The 19,489-nt window shown below is 37.6% G+C and overlaps 1 protein-coding gene across 2 annotated transcripts in view; it reads left to right on the plus strand.

The window, feature by feature from the left end:
• Window positions 1-19,489, plus strand: part of tll1 (tolloid-like 1) — a 114,497-nt gene that overhangs the window by 58,466 nt on the left and 36,542 nt on the right. For both annotated transcript variants that reach the window (XM_049472363.1, XM_049472362.1), the window contains exons 10-16: window positions 2,990-3,105; window positions 5,308-5,410; window positions 6,977-7,093; window positions 9,051-9,196; window positions 11,637-11,832; window positions 14,869-14,994; window positions 16,465-16,625. In XM_049472363.1, coding sequence (XP_049328320.1) covers window positions 2,990-3,105; window positions 5,308-5,410; window positions 6,977-7,093; window positions 9,051-9,196; window positions 11,637-11,832; window positions 14,869-14,994; window positions 16,465-16,625 — 965 coding nt within the window. The remainder of the gene's footprint in view (window positions 1-2,989; window positions 3,106-5,307; window positions 5,411-6,976; window positions 7,094-9,050; window positions 9,197-11,636; window positions 11,833-14,868; window positions 14,995-16,464; window positions 16,626-19,489) is intronic.

Here is a 19,489-nt window from a genome sequence, read left to right on the forward strand (position 1 = left end):
TCAGTTATTAGATATATCAAACTGAAATGGCTGTTGCAAACACCCAAATATTTAGAACTAAAAACGATTAAGATTAATAGGGGTGCCCAAACTTTTTCATATGACTGTAACTATTCAAAACATGTACTGGTCAAACTCAGGCAGCTTTCCTTTATTTTTCACAAGGTTTCTAATGCGAAGATAGTTATAAAACAGGGTTCACAAATGTTTTCTTCCAACCGTATCTCCAGTTTGAACATGCGCACATGTAGCGAACCAGAAATTAAACTTTTAGTGGACGATTTGAGGTTGAGTGACTGCTCCTTTGTTTCTCGTGAAACTGACACTAAAAAACGCTTCCATATTGAGCCGCTGTCCAATTAAGTCAGAGGAAAGGAAAGGAGGGGTTACAGGCTTGTGTTAGCGGCTAAGTTGGTGCGACCCAGAGTTAGCATCCGATTCCTGGGGCCAGAGAGAAAGAACGGGATTTAAAGTCTCGTTACACAGTAGTCCTTTGTTTTTGGCTTTCATATATGTGTATGTGTGTGTGTAAGAGTGTGTGTAAGAGTGTGTGTGTGTGCGCGGACAAAAGCAAAGCAAGCGAACACAAAGCATTCGGCCCCGTAATCAGGGAGCCGGAGCCTCTGGGAGTCGTTGGAACCCTCATTAGCTACTGGACGTCTCGGTGGAATTAAACAATAGCCGAATCCGATTGTTCTGCAGAAGTTATAGTGAGAGTTGTGGTACTAGGAATCAGTTACAACAGTCCAAAAGTCATGTGACAGCAGTGTGTGAACAGATCATGAGGTTGTGAGGTGCTATCTTGTGAGAGATCCTGAGCAGCCCTGGTGACAAAAAAAAAAAAAAAAAAAAAAAAAAAAAAATATATATATATATATATATATGTATATATAAAATCACAAATAAGACTAGGGTTTATAAGTGTTGATGATTAGGTTTTAAATGCCTTATAACCATTAATAAGCATTTACAACACACTTATTAAGAAAAGGCAACAGTGATCCGTCGTCATTTAATTCAACTGAGATATTTAATTTATAGTAAAGCATTAAAAATACTTACAAATATATTAATATGACAAGTTTAATGATGATTGACGGAAAACACAAAGTAACATCAGTATCTAGAAAAATCTGAGGTTTGATAGTACAAATGACCCTTTATAAAGGTAGACTTATTTTAAAGTGGTACCCATTTATGTACTTGCCTAAAATATGTTAAAAGTACATTAATATTATGCTTTCATCGAACGTTTGCAAGTAAAGTTTGATCATACTTTTAAAAAAAAGACAATACAGTGTATTTAAAAAAAAAATAGACTACTATGAAGTAGATGTTTAGTCTAATGTAATTCAGTATACTTCTAAAATACTCATTTCCAAATATACTTTTGTACATTTTTAGCAAAGTGGATTAAAAAAACAGCTGTTACAGTAGTTCACTTAAAGTGCAATGTATCCTGTAACTTTTTTTTTATAAAAGGGTTTGCTACTAATAAAATGCGGTTAAATACATGAAGTAGTTTAAATGTTTATATGTTACTTAAGTATATTTAAAATAGTCGTTAAAATAGATGTTTAGTGTCGAAGGTTCAGTTCTTTAGTTTAGCTAATATGCTGGTCTGATTTGACAAACCTTCTGCATCAGTTGAGTTGTAAAAAATGAACTTAAACATGCCGTTTATTGCCTTTTTCCTAGCATTCCAAGCATACAAACAGTGACGTGAAACAGTATTTGCCCCCTACAGTTTTCTTTTGTTTTTGCCATACGTTTTTTTTTTTTTGTCATACGTACATTTTTCCAATTATCAAAAAGACTTTAATATCAGACAGATATAACCTGAGTAAATATAAAAAGCACTTTTTAAATGATGATTTTATTTATTAAAGGAACAAAAATTATCCAAACCAATCTAGCCTGTGTGAAATTAACTGATTAATCACAGCTGAGTTCAATTTCAAGAATCAAGAAATCACTTAAATAGAACCTGTCTGACAACAACATGAAGCAGCTAAAAGATCTCAAAAAACAACATATTATGCCCAGAACTGAAGGAATTATAAACAAAAACAGATGAGAAAACAAAGTCATTGATCATCTATCAGTCTGTAAAAGGTTATAAAGTCATTTCTAAAACTTTGGGACTCCAGAGAACAACAGTGACTCACTATTATTCACTAATAGAGAAAACACAAATGGAACACTGGTGAACCTTCCCAGAAGGGACCGGCCGACCGAAATTACTCCAAAAGGGCATGAACAACTCATCCAGGAGATCCTAAAAGCTTTGGGACTCCAGTGAACCACAGTGATTCACTATTGGTCACTAATAGAGAAAACACAAACGGAACACTGGTCCAGGACAACTCATCCAGGAGGTCACATACAAAAGAACCCAGAACAACATTTAAAGAACTGCAGGTCTCACTTGTTTATTTGATTATAGGGCCATCACATGGAGTAATGAACTAGTAACTTCATTAAATCAGATTAGGAAGTGAGTTGTAGGGAGTTCAGAGCGCCCACAGTATGTTTCAGTAAAAATATTGATATTTGAGTTCATGTATCGATATGATATAATGCAATGGAATCGACACAATGTATCGCAAAATCAATATATTGTCCCACCCCTAATGCTAGTTATCGTTTCTCACTCTACAGTGTCACTTGTCTAACAGGAATATGCTATTGGGTTGCAATGATCGTGACCGGCGGCATCTGGCCAGAATTGTCCGTACGAACTCTGGCAATTGACTCAGCGACTCATTGACAGAAATCACACATTCATATTCAAAGCAGGAGACCCCACCACACAATTTGCATGGCAAATGTCATGGGATACAATGCTAATGTATCAGTTCGGCTACATGCTTGAGACTGCTTTTTGTTTGTTGGATGCGCTGTATTTTTTCAGGCAGTTTGAATCAGTACGCACTTGTTAGTTGGATGGATCTAATCATTTCTTCTGCTCATTTCTTTGTTTTCCCAGCATGTGGCGAGACGCTGCAGGACTCCATGGGGAACTTTTCATCGCCTGGTTATCCGAACGGATACCCGTCATACACACACTGTGTGTGGAGGATCTCGGTCACACCTGGAGAGAAGGTAACACTGGTCACACTGGTAACACTGGTGTAAGGTTAATATTTAGAAATACTGTATGTGCAGTAGACTTTGCGAAAGCATGGAAAGCACTTAACAACACCATAGCAACCCCTTGGGATACTGCAGCAACCACATAGCAACACCACAGCAACTGCTTAACTGCAGAACTTCAGGTTCAACCATCTTGGTTAACATAGAAACCACATAGCAGACACCTAACAACACTATAGTAAGCACCTGCAATAACATAGCATCCACCTAGCAACACCACAGGAACTGCTTAACTACAGCATTCAGTAGCAAGCATCTTGGATACCATAGAAACACCTAATAATACTATAGTAAGCACCTGCAATACCATAGCGTCCACCTATAAACAATCACAGCAACTGCTTAACTATAGTTGCAAGCACCTTAAATACCATAGGAACCCCTTAGCAAACACATAGCAACATTATAGCAAGCACCTATACCATGACATCCACCTAGCAACACCACCACTGCAACCATCTTGGTTAACATAGAAACCACTTAACAAACACCTAGCAACACTATAGCAAGCACCTGCAATACCATGGCATCAACTTAGCAACACCATAGCAACCACCTGGGATCTGACAGCTAGCACTTAGCAACCATTTAGCAACAACATAGTAACCATGTAAGATACCTTAGCACCACCCTAGCAACAACCTGGGAGTTCACAGCAACCAAGCATTTTGACTAGTAAAGGAACCACTTAGCAAACACCTATAGTAAGCACTTGCAATGCCATAGCGTCCACTTAGCAACACCATAGCAACCACCTGGGATCTGACAGCATAGCAACTACCAAGTACCTAGATATCACAGCAGCCACCTAGCAATGCCACAGCAACTACTTAACAGCAGCATTCAGTAGCAACTATCCTGGATGGTTCTGCACCACAGTCTTTTTTGTGGATGTCATACCATGACATCCACCTAGCAACACCACAGCAACCATCTTGGTTAACATAGAAACCACTTAACAAACACCTAGCAACACTATTGCAAGCACCTGCAGTACCATGGCATCCACTTAGCAACACCATAGCAACCACCTGGTATCTGACAGCTAGCAGTTAGCAACCATTTAGCAACAAAATAGTAACCATGTGAGATTCCTTAGCACCACCCTACCAACAACCTGGGAGTTCACAGCAACCAAGCATTTTGACTAGTAAAGGAACCACTTAGCAAACACCTATAGTAAGCACCTGCAATGCCATAGCATCCACTTGGCAAGACCATAGCAACCACCTGGGATCTGACAGCTAGCACTTCTTAGCAACCACTTAGCAACAGCATAGCAACTACGTACCTAGATATCACAGCAGCCACCTAGTAACTACAACAGTAACTACCCAAGAAAAGCACAAATAATCCTCTTTGTAACACCATAGCAACCACCTGGGATCTGAGAGCTAGCACTTAGCAACCATTTAGCAACAACATAGTAACCATGTGAGATACCTTAGCACCACTCTAGCAACAACCTGGGAGTTCACAGCACCTGCAATGCCATTGCATCCACTTAGCAACACCATAGCAACCACCTGTGATCTGACAGCTAGCACTTAGCCACCTCCTAGCAACCACTTAGCAACAGCATAGCAACTACAGTGCCTAGATATCACAGCAGCCACCTAGTAACTACAACAGTAACTACCCAAGAAAAGCACAAATAATCCACTTTGTAACACCATAGCAACCACCTGGGATCTGAGAGCTATCACTTAGAAACCATTTAGCAACAACATAGTAACCATGTGAGATACCTTAGCATCACCCTAGCAACAACCTGGGAGTTCACAGTAACCAAGCATTTTGACTAATAAAGGAACCACTTAGCGAACACCTATAGTAAGCACCTGCAATGCCATAGCATCCACTTGGCAAGACCATAGCAACCACAGCAGGATCTGACAGCTAGCACTTAGCCACCTCCTAGCAACCACTTAGCAACAGCATAGCAACTGCGTACCTAGATATCACAGCAGCCACTTAGTAACTACAACAGTAACTACCCAAGAAAAGCACAAATAATCCACTTTGTAATGCCATAGCAGCCACCTGGAACCACTGATTAGTCTTATTTTTAAGACTTTATAAACTGTTTAAAGGTTTTAAAATATTCTAAAAGCTTTTAAAAACTGTATTTCTGTATTTTTCCTTATTCAGATAGTGCTCAACTTCACCACGATGGACCTGTACAAGAGCAGCCTCTGCTGGTACGACTACATCGAGGTGCGGGATGGATACTGGAGAAAAGCCCCTCTCCTAGGTACCAACAACCCATCATCTAGATATAGATCTAGACCGGTATACCGGTTCATCAGAAGCAGATACAGCTCACTAGCTAATGCTAGCCAGTTAGCAAAGCAAAGCTAATACACTGAAGTGAAGATAGCTCAGCTCTGCGGAGTTAAACGTTTCGTCCTGCCTGGAGAGAAATGAGAACAGCACTTTATCTAAGGAGCTCCTGCTGCTGTTCCTTGCAATATGAGTGTTTGTGTCCAAGAAAAATAGAAAAACTACAACAAACAGCAAATCTTCATTCAGAAAAGAGAGGAATGGAATTACGCAGTCGATCCACAGCTTGAAGAAAAGTCCTGAATCAGTCCAGAGTACAGACTCACTTATTCTCACAAGTGATAAAACTCCCAAAAACTCGAGGATACGAGGTGCAAAAAAGCTTCAAGAGCAGAAACTATAGCCCTTTTAAATATATTAAAACTGTAGCTTAAAGGACAAATTTAACGCACACTGAACTGAACTGAATGTATTTTTTAACTGGAGAAACAAGGAAATTGTGGCTGATTTTAATACTGTAATGTCTCGTATCTAATAGATTAAAAAATAAAATATTATAAATCAATATTAAACTTGTGTTTTACTTAATGAAATAGAGCTTTTGAGAAATATCTATTTTTAATACTTAAACATTAAGTATTTTTGGACCATTTATTGATTCTGTAGTGTTTATGGAACTAATTAAAATATCTAGTTTTGTAAAGGTAGCCGTGTTAAAGTTGTTGCCCTATCTCTTTTTAAGGTCTATTGTTTACTTTGTTCAACTGGTTTTCTGTTAATAAAGTCTGATTTCTTTATATATTTTGTAATTTTGTGGGATAAAATACATTTAATTTAAATTAAATTTAATAAATTTAAATTAAAAGCCTAGTCATGCAAATAATAAAAAAACAATAATAAAAAACAAAAAATAATACATATACTGTCATACTAGTCATTTTGCTTCTCGCTAATGTTAAGTCACATGAATTCCGATCTGGAGGTTCAGACAGAGTTGCATGGCTGGGAATCAGATACGTATCGGATTTCAGTACCACAAAAAAAAGAGAACGGTCAACAGCTCAGAAGCGGATACAGCTCCCTAGCTAATGCTAGCCAGTTAGCATAGCTAGCTAATACACTGGAGTGACGACAACCTAGCTCAGCTTTGTGGAGTCAAACGTTTCTTCCTGCCTGGAGAGAAATGAGAACAGCACTTTATTTGAGGAGCTCCTGTTGCTGTTCCTTGCAATATGAGTGTTTTTATCCGAGTAAAATGGAAAAACAACAGCAAACAGCAATTATTACAAGCTAATACACTGGAGTGATGGTAGCTAACTCTTTGTCTCTTAGTCAAACGCTTCGAATTGACATATGTATTGACAAAAATTAGACTTTAAGGCCATTTTTTACCTGCTGTCTAAATGTAGCCTTCAATTTCTATTGGTAATCTATATTAAATGTGAAAAGTTAGGACAGTCTTTTTGATATAAGTTTTACATAAGTTTTTTATATTTTATATATTTGTGTGTGTGTGTGTGTGTGTGTGTGTGTGCAGGCCGTTTCTGCGGCGATAAGGTTCCAGAAATGCTGATCTCCACCGAGAGTCGGATGTGGATTGAGTTTCGCAGCAGCAGTAACTGGGTGGGGAAGGGCTTTGCTGCTGTTTATGAAGGTGAGATTTGGGCAGTAATGGGACTGTAGTTCATAAAGCTGCTCTGGAAAATTGGAAAATTTGAGTTCACTCTTAAGGCTTGAGGTAAAGAACCGGCTGCCTCAGCTTATTTGAGAACAAGATGATTTAACTATTAGACGGTCAGTTTTGTTAAGTAAAAAACACTGTTATTACTTTTATTTATTAAGAAATAGAGAATAAATAAGAGAGCACTTCAGTTTCTGAATCGGTTCCTTTGATTTTGCTATTTATAGGTTTGTGTTTGAGTAAAATGAACATTGTTGTTTTATTCTATAAACTACAGACAACATTTCTCCCAATCTCCAAATAAAAATATTATAATTTAGATCATTTATTTCCAGAAGATGTGTTATTTCAGACCTCAAATAATGCAAAGAAAACAATTTTATATTCATAAAGTGGAATAACCCTGGTTTTTAATCACAGTTTTCATGCATCTTGACATGATTTCCTCCACCAGTCTTGCACACTGCTTTTGGATAACTTTATGCCTTTACTTCTGGTGCAAAATTCAAGCAGTTTAGCTTGGTTTGATGATCAGCTTATGATCATCCATCTTCCTCTTGATTATATTACAAAAGTTTTTTCAATTTGGTAAAATCAAAGAAAATCATTTTTAAGTGCTCTCTTATTTTTTTCCTGATGTTTTCTAGATATAGAAATATTCCATCCATTCCATTCCTAGATCTCTGTATATTTTGCTTATAGTAATGAATGCGGTGCAAAACTTTTGGCAAGCTTTGAGTAACAATGACAACTGCACGATTGAGCATGTAACACCAGAGCAACCTCCTAGCATTTACCTGCAACACCTTTGCAACCACCTGCTAAACAAATACTCTGGGAAGCCCATAGAAACCATCAGAGATACCATAGCATAGTTTAAACATTTAGCAAAACAGTCATTTACAGTATATATAAACCACTTGGTAATGTCATAGCAACCACCTAGCAACAACACCGCAGCAATCCTCTCAAATACCACAGTGATCACTTAGAGTAGCAAAACCATAGCAACCAACTTGGGATCACATACTGTACTACGTAATTGCAAACCCCTGGGATACCATAGCAACCATCTACCAAGACACTATTGAATAGCTGGCATTTAGCATATTCTTACCTTTAGTAACTTTATTATAACAATGGAACTAAAAAAAAGGTCAACTTCGGCTTCAATAGACGGCATGTATCGTTTCAATCCTAATTTGTAACCATTTAGAAACTCCATAACAACCACTTGGCGTACCTTATTGACCACTTAGCATTTCCTTAGCAACACATAGCAAACACCACAGAAACCTACTGCAATAAACACTTCATAACCGTGTAACAACAGCTTGACCAAATCCAATGTTTTTTTTTAGGGCTGTTCACCCTTTCTTCTGAGCAACGCTTCACGTGAAGTTTCATTTTTATCCTTTCCAGAATCGTATTGTAGTTATAAAGAATGCTATCCATTTTCTTTTTTTTTCATCACATACACTTTCCCATCTTCTCACTGCCCTTTTCTTCTCTTGATGTAAAAGTAACACAAGTTCCAATCTGGTCAAAGAAAGTAGCGTTGCTTGAATTGGATATTAATCAGATTTCAATCATTTTAAACCTAATTATGAGTGATGTCTCAAATCAGTTAATTAAAAAAGAATTAAAACAGAATTAAAAAAGTCTGTTGTTGCCGTTTGCACTAACAGATAGGTAACACATCTGTGTAAAAAGGACAAAAAATATATATTATGAGAACTAACTACTTAGCAACACCATAGCAACTAGCTAGGAACATTACAGAAACCGAGTGGAACACACCCGTAATCGTAATAACCGTGTAGCAACAGCTTAAATGAAATAAACTTTAACTATATGCATTAGATTTTCATTTTTATTGTTTAAATCTACTTTTTTATTCCTTCCCTACAACTTTCTCTATCATCTGTAGCGATTTGTGGAGGTGACGTCACTAAGGACTCAGGCCAGATCCAGTCTCCCAACTACCCGGATGACTACAGACCGTCAAAAGAGTGCGTGTGGAGGATCACAGTGTCGGAGGGCTACAACGTGGGTCTCAGCTTTCAGGCTTTTGAGGTACAAACTTCTGAAGGGCTTCTGGATCTAAACAGGGTCAGTGTGTTGTGGCTGAGATGTGTTTAGAGTTTCTATCCTTTATTTGTTGCTTTTGGTTCTTTCATCTTGTTTCCTTTTCCAAAAAGTTTTTAGATTTTTGTTTTTTACAGTATCAAGCCAATTAAAAATAACATTTAAAAATGGCAATCCTCAGGATCCAAACATTAAAAAGCAGTATTGAGCCAATTACAAATGACATTGTAAATTGCAACCCTTAGCGGTCCAAGCATTACAAAACAGTATTAAGCAAGTTACACTGTAAATGGCGATTCTTAGGGCATCAAGCATTACAAAATCAGTATTAAGCCAATTACAAATTACACTGTAAATGGCAATTCTTAGGGCATCAAGCATTACAAAATCAGTATCAAGCCGATTACAAATTACACTGTGAATGGCAATTCTTAGCAGACCAAGCATTACAAAATCAGTATCAAGCCAATTACAAATTAGACTGTAAATGGCAATTCTTAGGGCATCAAGCATTACAAAATCAGTATCAAGCCAATTACAAATTACACTGTAAATGGCAATTCTTAAGGCATCAAGCATTACAAAATCAGTATCAAACCGATTACAAATTACACTGTTAATGGCAATTCTTAGGGGACCAAGCATTACAAAATCAGTATCAAGCCAATTACAAATTACACTGTAAATGGCAATTCTTAGCAGACCAAGCAACAAACCAGTACTTAGCCAATTACAAATGGCATTATAAGTGGTAATCATCTGGTTCCAAGTTTTTACACATTTTTGGCAATCCTTAGGAATCCAAGCATTACAAACCAGTATTGAGCCGATTACAAATTACATTTTAATTGGCAGTCTTTGGGGTCCAAGCATTGCATGCCAATAGAAGTCAATAGAGCCCAATGAAACACAATGAACAATGAAGTTTTTTTTTTTAAACTAGTGTATAATAATAAAAGATATAGGGTATCAAAATAAGGTTCAGGGCACTTCCTTTCACTCGCTCTCTCTTTCTGTAAATGTATGGAACCGCACGTATTCGTGACTTTAGGGCACGTGAAGGTCGCGGACTTGCTTTGAAAGCTGAGAGGAAAAGGTTCTGCTTTTTAATCAGGACTCTGTAGAAGAGAGAGCAAGAAAAAGAGAGAGAAAGAGAGAGAGAGAGAGAGAGACAAACAAACACAGGATGGAAAAGTCACTCTCTCCATTCACCTGCACACACACACTCATACACACTCGTATACTACACACACGCAGAACGAGAGGAAGACCCAGCACTCACCCAGAGACCTTGGCATACCAGCAGACACACACACACACACACACACACTGGAGCGTGCGTCTGGTATGCGAGATCCTGTTTTCATTGGAATGTTCCTTAGGCTCTAACACCTAAGGTGCTGTTGGCACGATAATGCAAAGAACACATGATCTGTTTGTGTTTCTATTGGAGCTTTTCTGAAGGTGCTGATTGAGTGTGTTTAAGGGTGTTATGTGCATATATATGTGTATATATATACTATTTTACTAGTGTGTAGGAGTGGCACTTTATCACTTTTTTACTTTTTTACTTTTACTATACTGATAGAGATACTGTAATTAATCAGAAATTGCTTTTTTTAATCTCTTGTACTAAGCTGTTATTTTTATTTTTATTTTTTATTTTTTGGTGAAAATGTCTAATTTCACTCTGCCAGTCCTCTTCAGCTCGAATTCTATATTTCTATGTGTTAATGATGCTCAAATGACCAGATAAAAACTGAGATTTCTGTACTGATTGATATCTCTGTGTTCGCAGTAGCTCTTGTATCAGCATCATTAGCAGTGCTGCATTTGCTCAGATAACCAGCTATAAAAACTGTTATAGCACATTATGGCACAAACCTCGAGTTGCGATTATACCACAGTTTCGTTATCGCTGTTTATCGAAAGATGTAAGAGTTGAAGAGGACGAGAAAATGCGATCTGTTGGGTTACAAAATAGTTCCATTGCTGTTCTGTTTGTAGCAGCGCTGTTTGGCTTGTAAGCGCTGCTTCGTTGATACAGAGAGAGTTTCGGTTACAGTGCATTAGCGGCTGATAACGGTAATGCACTTAAGGATAGTTTCAAAGCTTTTGAGATTCAGTTTTTTTGGATCATTCATTTTCTTCTTTACTTCGTGAAGTAGTCTTAGCCATCATATTCATATATTTTTTGTTTACTAAATAATTCATTTTCTTCATTCTTCCTTATTTGAGTTTAGTATTAATGTACAATGTAGAATTATTTATTATTTAAAATAATAAAAAATCACTGAATTTAAGGTGTGTCCAAACTTTTGACCGGTACTGTATATTTATCCAGAGTAACCAAATTCTAATTTTAAAATACTTGTTTATGAAATAGCACAATACCTATTTTTTTTATGTATTTTGTGTTTCTTCCCAGATCGAGAGGCATGACAGCTGTGCTTACGACTACCTGGAAGTGCGTGACGGCCTGTCTGAAAGCAGCCCTCTGATTGGCCGGTTCTGTGGCTATGACAAACCCGAGGACATTCGCTCCACCTCCAACACGCTGTGGATGAAATTCGTCTCAGATGGGACGGTCAATAAAGCCGGCTTCGCCGCTAACTTCTTCAAAGGTACACACGCAGTCATGTTCTACACTGTAAGCAACTGTAATTTAACTTAAATTAATTAAGTATACAAAATATTGTAATTTAGAGAAAATTTCTTAAGAGTTTATTTATAAGTTTTAGGAGTTCAGAAATCAATATTTGGTGGAATAACCCTGGTTTTAAATCACAGTTTTTTTTCATGCATCTTGGCATCATGTTCTCCTCTTCCACCAGTCTTACACACTGCTTTTGGATAACTTTATATCTTTACTCCTGGTGCAAAAATTCAAGCAGTTCAGTTTGGTTTGATGATCATCCATCTTCCTCTTGATTATATTCCAGAGGTTTTCAATTTGGTAAAACCAAAGAAATTCATCATTTTTAAGTGCTCTCTTTTTTTACACACATTTATCTTTTTAAATGACATGTTTTGAAGAAGCCAGACCCACAAAAAACAGGGTATACTTTGTTTTGTTTAGTTTTAGCTAAATGAAATCAAAACGATAACAAACTGAACACAAATCTATTTCACAAATCAGCAGCGTTAGCGTTAGCCGCTAATCCTAGCACCAGCGGGATGTAAATGCTGCCTGACAGCGTGGTATTTACGGTTTTAACACGACAAACATGCAGACTGCAGTCCAGTATGCTCGCCTCTAAACGGCGAAAGAGCTAGCACTGGGCGCAGTTAGCGGCTAATGCTAACGCTGCTGCACCCAGCCTTAGTGCTGGAGAAACTTTACTAAACAAAAAAAAATCACCCTAATAACGCTGTACTTTAGCAGAGTGGCTTTCGTGCTCCTTAAAACCTGACATATGATAAATTCATGCATAAGGCGTACCTGATTATGAACCACATTTACGATTTTGGGGAAAATGAAAGAATTTTAAGTTATAGTCTTATAGTGCGAACAATGTGGTAAGTTTTTAGACTAGCCTACAATTATAGTAGTTCTCTTTTTGCGTAACATATTTTTAAAAGAAGGAAAAATACATAGAAAACACTATATTCTTTGTTAGAATCTAAATTTACAGATTTCTTTACATGAAAATAGTGGTTTAATGAACTTTTCTCTACGTTTTTAATGAACTTCATGAGTACAGAACTGAACAGTGGACTTGTTTATGGTTTCAGGGGTTGATAAAGTTCATAGTATTTGATTTTTAACAATCAAATAGAACTTTAATAACATTGCGAGTGAAAATCTCGCGGGGTCCAAGCACTGCAAGCCAATATGGAGCCAGTATGCACTAATAATGACCAATGAACCAATAAGATTTTAGACTGGCCTGCAACTATGATAGATATGGGGTCTCAAAAAAGCTTAAAACATAATAAACCATATAATAAAACTAGGGGTGTGACAAGACACTAATATCACGAGACGAGACATGATACTGGGTTCACGAGACCGAGACGAGACGAGATTTCAAAATACAATTTTAAAGAAAACTTCAAAAATGAAAAATGGCTTGAAAACTAGAGTTTTATTTGACAAAATCATATAACGCAAACTTAACAGACTGGTTTCTCTCACACGTTGATTCTATAAGAAATATAAATAAGAATAAAGAATAAAAATAAAACTTTTCTAGGTCTTATATAGTGCAAACAATAAGTGCAAACCACAACCAGTCATATTAAGCCTATGGTTTGTGTTTTTCTCCTAAATCTCTTGTGATTTAACGATGCAGAACCATAACCAGTCATATGAAGACTATGCTTGAAGTGCAAACAGAGACAGAACATTTGTTTTTTTTATACAGTACAGAGCTAAGGGATTAGTACAACTGCCTATGAAACAGTCACGTGTAGGATTTACTTACAGTATTTATATATGGTTTGAGTCTTGTTGGTCACTCTGTTACTGTTTATTGTTTCCACTGGAGCCAAAATGCAGCCGGACATACAACTTAAAAGTAGCAGAAGCATCTTCTATGCAAATGCCCGAATTTTCCTCTTCTGCTGAGAGCTGCTCTCACTGCTCAGCCATCATACTCTATCTCGCTATCGAGATTGCCAGATCCCTCTTAATAAGTCCACACTAAACTGTTTCTTTGCCACGCGAGACAGGTTTAAGCCTGACGAGAAATATCGTCCGTTTTAAGAGGACGAGAAAATACGATCTGTTGGGTTACAAAATAATTCCATTGCTGCTCTGTTTGTAGCTGCGGTGTTTGGCTTGTAAGCGCTGCATCGTTGATACAGAGAGAGTTTCGGTTACAGTGCATTACCGGCTGATCTCGTCACACCCCTAAATAAAACCTTAAAAAAGGTGCTCAATATTATGTAGACAAAATTGCAAATGGCAATCTTTAGGGGTCCATGCTCTACAATACAATAAGAAGCCAGAATTTACAAATAATTACCAATAAACAATTACGGCTTATAAGACGCACCATCAATTAACATAAATTTTCTGGTCTATTTGTATACATAAGGCGCCCCGGATTATAAAGTGCATTAAGTGACACGAGTTGGATGCCTGCACCAAAGTGAGCAAAGGCGTCGCCATTTTTCCCTTCTAATGGGGAAGCGCCCGAGTAAACAAAACAGTAATTCTTTTCCAATCTTTTGTCTAAGGGTGAGTTTTCAGTGAAGTTTCTCCAGCACTAAGGCTTGGAGCAGCAGCAATTCGCATTAGCCCTTATAACGCTGTACTTCAGCAGAGTGGCTTCGCTTTTAAAGAAGCGAAAATACATAGAACGCAGTATATTCTTCTTTAGATAAATATATATTGAAAAAATAGTGGTTTCTGAACTTTTCTTGGAGGTTTTTATGAGCTTCATTATTACAGAACTGAACCGGGGACTTGTATATGGTTTATTAATGTAAGGTTCATTATATTGTATAAATATATTTTACGCAGTTTTGTTATTGCAATATATTGTAGGATCTTAATGAATGAAGGTCAAATGTGTTACAGAAACCACAAGAATGACTCAATGAATCAAATTGCATCTGAGAACAGTAGGAAAGATAGTAATCAGTGCTCTACAGATTCTTAACCCATGGATCTTTTTTGTGTGTGTGTGTTTGGTGTGTGGGTGTGTTTTCAGAGGAGGACGAGTGTGTGAAGCCAGATAACGGAGGCTGTGAGCAGAGGTGTGTGAACACGTTGGGAAGCTTCAAGTGCGCGTGTGACCCTGGATACGAACTGGCCCCGGACAAAAAAAGCTGCGAAGGTATACGAGATTGCGCGTGTGTGTGTGTGTGAGTGTGTGTGTGTGTGTGTGAGAGAGAGCAGGTGTTTCCGCCTGCCTGGTCCAAACACGCTCAACGGAAGTTTCAACCAACCTAAATGCTGGAAGAAAACATCCGCAGTCAACAGGAAAACAACAGGAACAAATAGCGTCCATACTAAAGTATTCACAGCAACACACACATACACGGACATACAGTGGCTTGCAAAAGTATTTGCCCCCCCTACGGATTTCTTTTGTTTTTGTATTTTTGTCATACTTATACTTATATACTAATAAATATATAAAAAAAACACTTTTTAAATGATGATTTTGTTTTTTAAGGGGGGAAAACTATCCAAAACTAATGTAGCCCTGTGTGAAAAAAGTTAATTAATCACACTTTTTGCAAAGCAGAGTTGAATTTCACAACCAGGCCTTGTTACTGGCAGACCAGAAGAATCATGAAATCACTTTTCTGACAACATGAAGCAGATAAAAGATCTCAAAAAAGCAACACTTCAACAGAAATTCAAAAACAGATGACAAAAAAAGGCATTTCTAAAGCTTTGGGACTCCAGAGAACCACAGTGATTCACTATTATTATTCACTAATAGAAAAAAAAACACAAATGGAACACTGGTGAACCTTCCCAGGAGTGACTGGCGGGGTCACTCAGTTAAGATCAGTGTTAATGATTCAGTAATAAGATACAAAGAGACTGGGTGAAAATGGTCTCCATGGGAGAATTCCAAGATAAAAAACACTGCTGACCAAAAACAGAAGAACACACCGACCCGTCTCACATTTACTAACAAACATCTTGATGATCTCCAGAACTTTGGGTAAATATTCTTTGGACTGAGGTGACAAAAGTGGAACTTTTTGGAGGTGCTGTAAAACGTAAAACGTAAAACATGGTGGTGGTAGTGTGTGTGATGATCTGGGGCTGCTGGACAACTTGCTGTAATAGATGGAAGCAGGAATTCTGCTGTTTACCAGACAATCCTGAAGGAGAATCATCAGTCCGGCCATCTGTTCGTGACCTCAAGCTCAGGCGTACTTGGGTTCTGCAGCAGGACAATGACCCAAAGCACAAAAACAAGTCTTAAGATTGATTTTATGCCAGAAAATCCTCCAATGTGTCTGAATTAAAACAGTTCTGTAAAGAAGAGCGAAACAAAATTACTCCACAGAGATGTGAAAGACTCGTTTCCAGTTATCAGTAAAGCTCGATTGCAGTTGTTGCCGCCAAAAGAGTGATACACAACCAAGTTATTAGCTTTAGGGGCAATTAATACACCACAGGCCGAGCCAATGTGGTGCCACTGAAACAGCGCAGAAACCATCAAACGTTTACAGCGTGTTTGCTTTTAAAGTCGAAGCTTAAAACGAACTAAATTAAAGATGTTGTGTAATACAAGACATATGCCCTAATTTCTCTCTCTCTCTCTTTTTTCTCTCTCTTTCAGCTGCCTGTGGGGGTTTATTGTCGAAGCTGAATGGAACGATCACCACCCCAGGCTGGCCCAAAGAGTACCCCCCCAATAAAAACTGCGTGTGGCAGGTGGTCGCCCCCACCCAGTACCGCATATCCATGCAGTTTGAAGCCTTCGAGCTGGAGGGGAATGAGGTGTGTACAAGTGGTGTGAAGTTATCCAAAAGCAGTGTGTCAGACTGGTGGAGGAGAACATGATGCCAAGATGCATGAAAAATGTGATTAAAAACCAGATATTGATTTCTACACTTTTAAAACTTTATGGAACTTCTCTTTGCATTATTTGAGCTCAACCTTTTCTCATTTTCTGCAAATAAATGCTCTAAAATATTTTAATATGGAATTTGGGAGAAATGTTGTCCGTAGTTTATAGAATAAAACAACAATGTTCACTTTACTCAAACATATACAAACATATACAATATAAATAGCAAAATCAGGGAAACAGAAACAGACTCAGAAACTGAAGTTCTTGTGAGTGAGGTTAAACACTGGCCAACATGCTCATGGCAAGGCATCATTGGTATTAGGAGTCTGTGCCAAATTTAATGTTCCACGATATGCAGTGGGTGGCAGGGGTGTCAAGTAAGGAAGTACAAATAAAATATTGTTCTCTTACTAAAGTAGAAATTTGGGTTATCTACACTTTACTGGAGTACCGTATTTCTCGCAATATAAGGCGCACTTAAAATCCTTTAATTTTCCCAAAAATCATCCTTATGTATGAATTATATAGGTATTAAGGAGCAGTAAAGCCTCTCCGCTGAAGTAGAGCATTATACAGGTGAGTTTTCAGTAAAGTTTCTCCAGCACTATAAGGCTGGGTGTAGCACCTTTAGCATTATTCGCTAACCACAGCACTAGCTCTTTAGCCATTCAGAGGTGAGTATATTGGACTGTAGTCTGCATGTTTGCCAGGTGGGATGAACCGCTAGCCGATAGCACTCTGGGTTACCGGAACACTCAGCGATTCTCAGTCTAGCGCCGTTGGGCGGCATTTACGTCCCGCTAGCACTGTGGATAACAGCTAATGCTAATGCTGCTTGCGCCCAGCCTTACTGCTGGAAATACTTCACTGAAAACTCTAACAAAACCCTTTATTTAAATAAACAGAAGCACTTTACTCACCCAAATAAACAGTTTTCAGGAGAAAACTCTGTGTAGATTAACATCCAGCGCTCATTTGATTTTAAAAGAAAATTAATTTTTTAAGGATTGCAGTTTTTTATATTTAGGCACTTTCCCAGCTTCTCCATTAGAAGGAAAACATGGCGACACCCTTGCTCACTTCGATGTAGGCATCCTTACTAGTGACGCTTAATGCGACTTATAGTACAAGAAACGTTAAACGTTATTTTGTCAAACTTTTTACTTGTGCTTTTTACATTTTCCACACAGCTATCTGAACTCTTTACCCCTTACATTTTAAACAGATAGCTTTGTTACTCCTATTTCATTTCAGCTTGTTTTCATTCCGTCTTCTCTTCATTCAATAAAAACCCCTATCCAGATAAATCTCTCCATCCAGATAGGGTGAATCTGATTGTGGTTGGATGTAGAGAAGTATAAACATATATATCATTCCGACACCCTATTGGTTTATACTGTGATCCATGTGATCCATCACACCTGCTCACGTCACGTCCCCCCCCCCCCCAGACACACTCTAGCAAAACACAGCAGACGAATGTAGCCGAGTATGAAGATGGTGCATTGCAGAGTCTCAAGAGAACTCGCTCAAACTCGAAAACTCCCAAATAAGCTTCTTTAATATATTTACTGTATATTTATTGCATCCCAAATTTATCAACATTAACATTTTAATATAACATTATAGTCATCAAAAATGTGTTTTGGCGAAGGTTTTAGAGCATTGTTTTTAATGGCATTTTTATCTTCTTACATTACTGAAATCAGAACTTTTATACTATAGAAGTTATATTCAACTTCTACAGAAGTATTTTAAACACTAGTATCTATACTTCTACCTACAGAGTAATGAATGTCAATCTTTTTGACACCTTTGGTGGGTGGTAATGATCATGACCAGCGGTTTCCGGCTAGAATTGTCCATGCAAACAGAAAAGCGACTCCGGCAGTAATCACATCCACATTCAGTGCAGCATTCCTCAGCTTCCATGGAATGTGGATAAAGCCACAGGACCTGACACTAGATCTTATCCCATGACTTTTTTTGGCTTAAACTGCTTGAGAGAAGCTCAAGATTTGACCACTAACTTGACACAACAGGCATTTTGGAAGTGCAGGCCATAGATATCTTAGTTATTATGGAATTATATTATATTTTTATATACTGACCTTTACAAAGAACAATGGACAAACATTTCAAAAGGTGATCATACAAAGTGTGAGTGACTCAATTATTTATTAAACAAAAAAAGTGTTAAACAAACCAGAATATGTTTTATATCTTACATTCCTGAAAGTATCACCTCTTGCGTAGATGACGGCTGTGCAGAACTTGTCAAGAGTTAATTAATTTAAGAATTTCTTGTCTCTTAATGTGTTTGAGAGCATCAGTTGTAAAGTTGTGAAGAGGTAGATGTATAGGTATACAGTGAATAGCCCTATTTGAGTTATGTTCTAATCTATATTGTTAAAAAACTACTCAACTAAGTAAAGAAAAAAATGACTTTAAGAAAAGAAGGTCAGTCAATCTGAATCAAATCAAGATATCAAAAAAATGTTGAAAGATAATGAAACTGCCACTCATCAGGGTTGCCCCAGGAAAGGAACATTCTCTGAGTTCCCTCTCTTGCAATAATGAGTGAATTATCCTAATTGAAGCATTATCTGTTAGAGGTAAGGAACACCATTGCACCCAATATTAATAGAATAATTAGCAATGGAGTTTGTAATGAATTATTTACACTTGTTTGTGCTTATTAGTATTTTTTATTTTTTTTTGCTTTCAGACATCTTTTGGATAATTAAACATGTGCTGTATCAAACTGACCCGGGAACACCATTACTGTTCC

The sequence above is a fragment of the Astyanax mexicanus genome, chromosome 25 (assembly GCF_023375975.1).
Source record: "Astyanax mexicanus isolate ESR-SI-001 chromosome 25, AstMex3_surface, whole genome shotgun sequence".
Lineage (NCBI taxonomy): Eukaryota > Metazoa > Chordata > Actinopteri > Characiformes > Acestrorhamphidae > Astyanax > Astyanax mexicanus.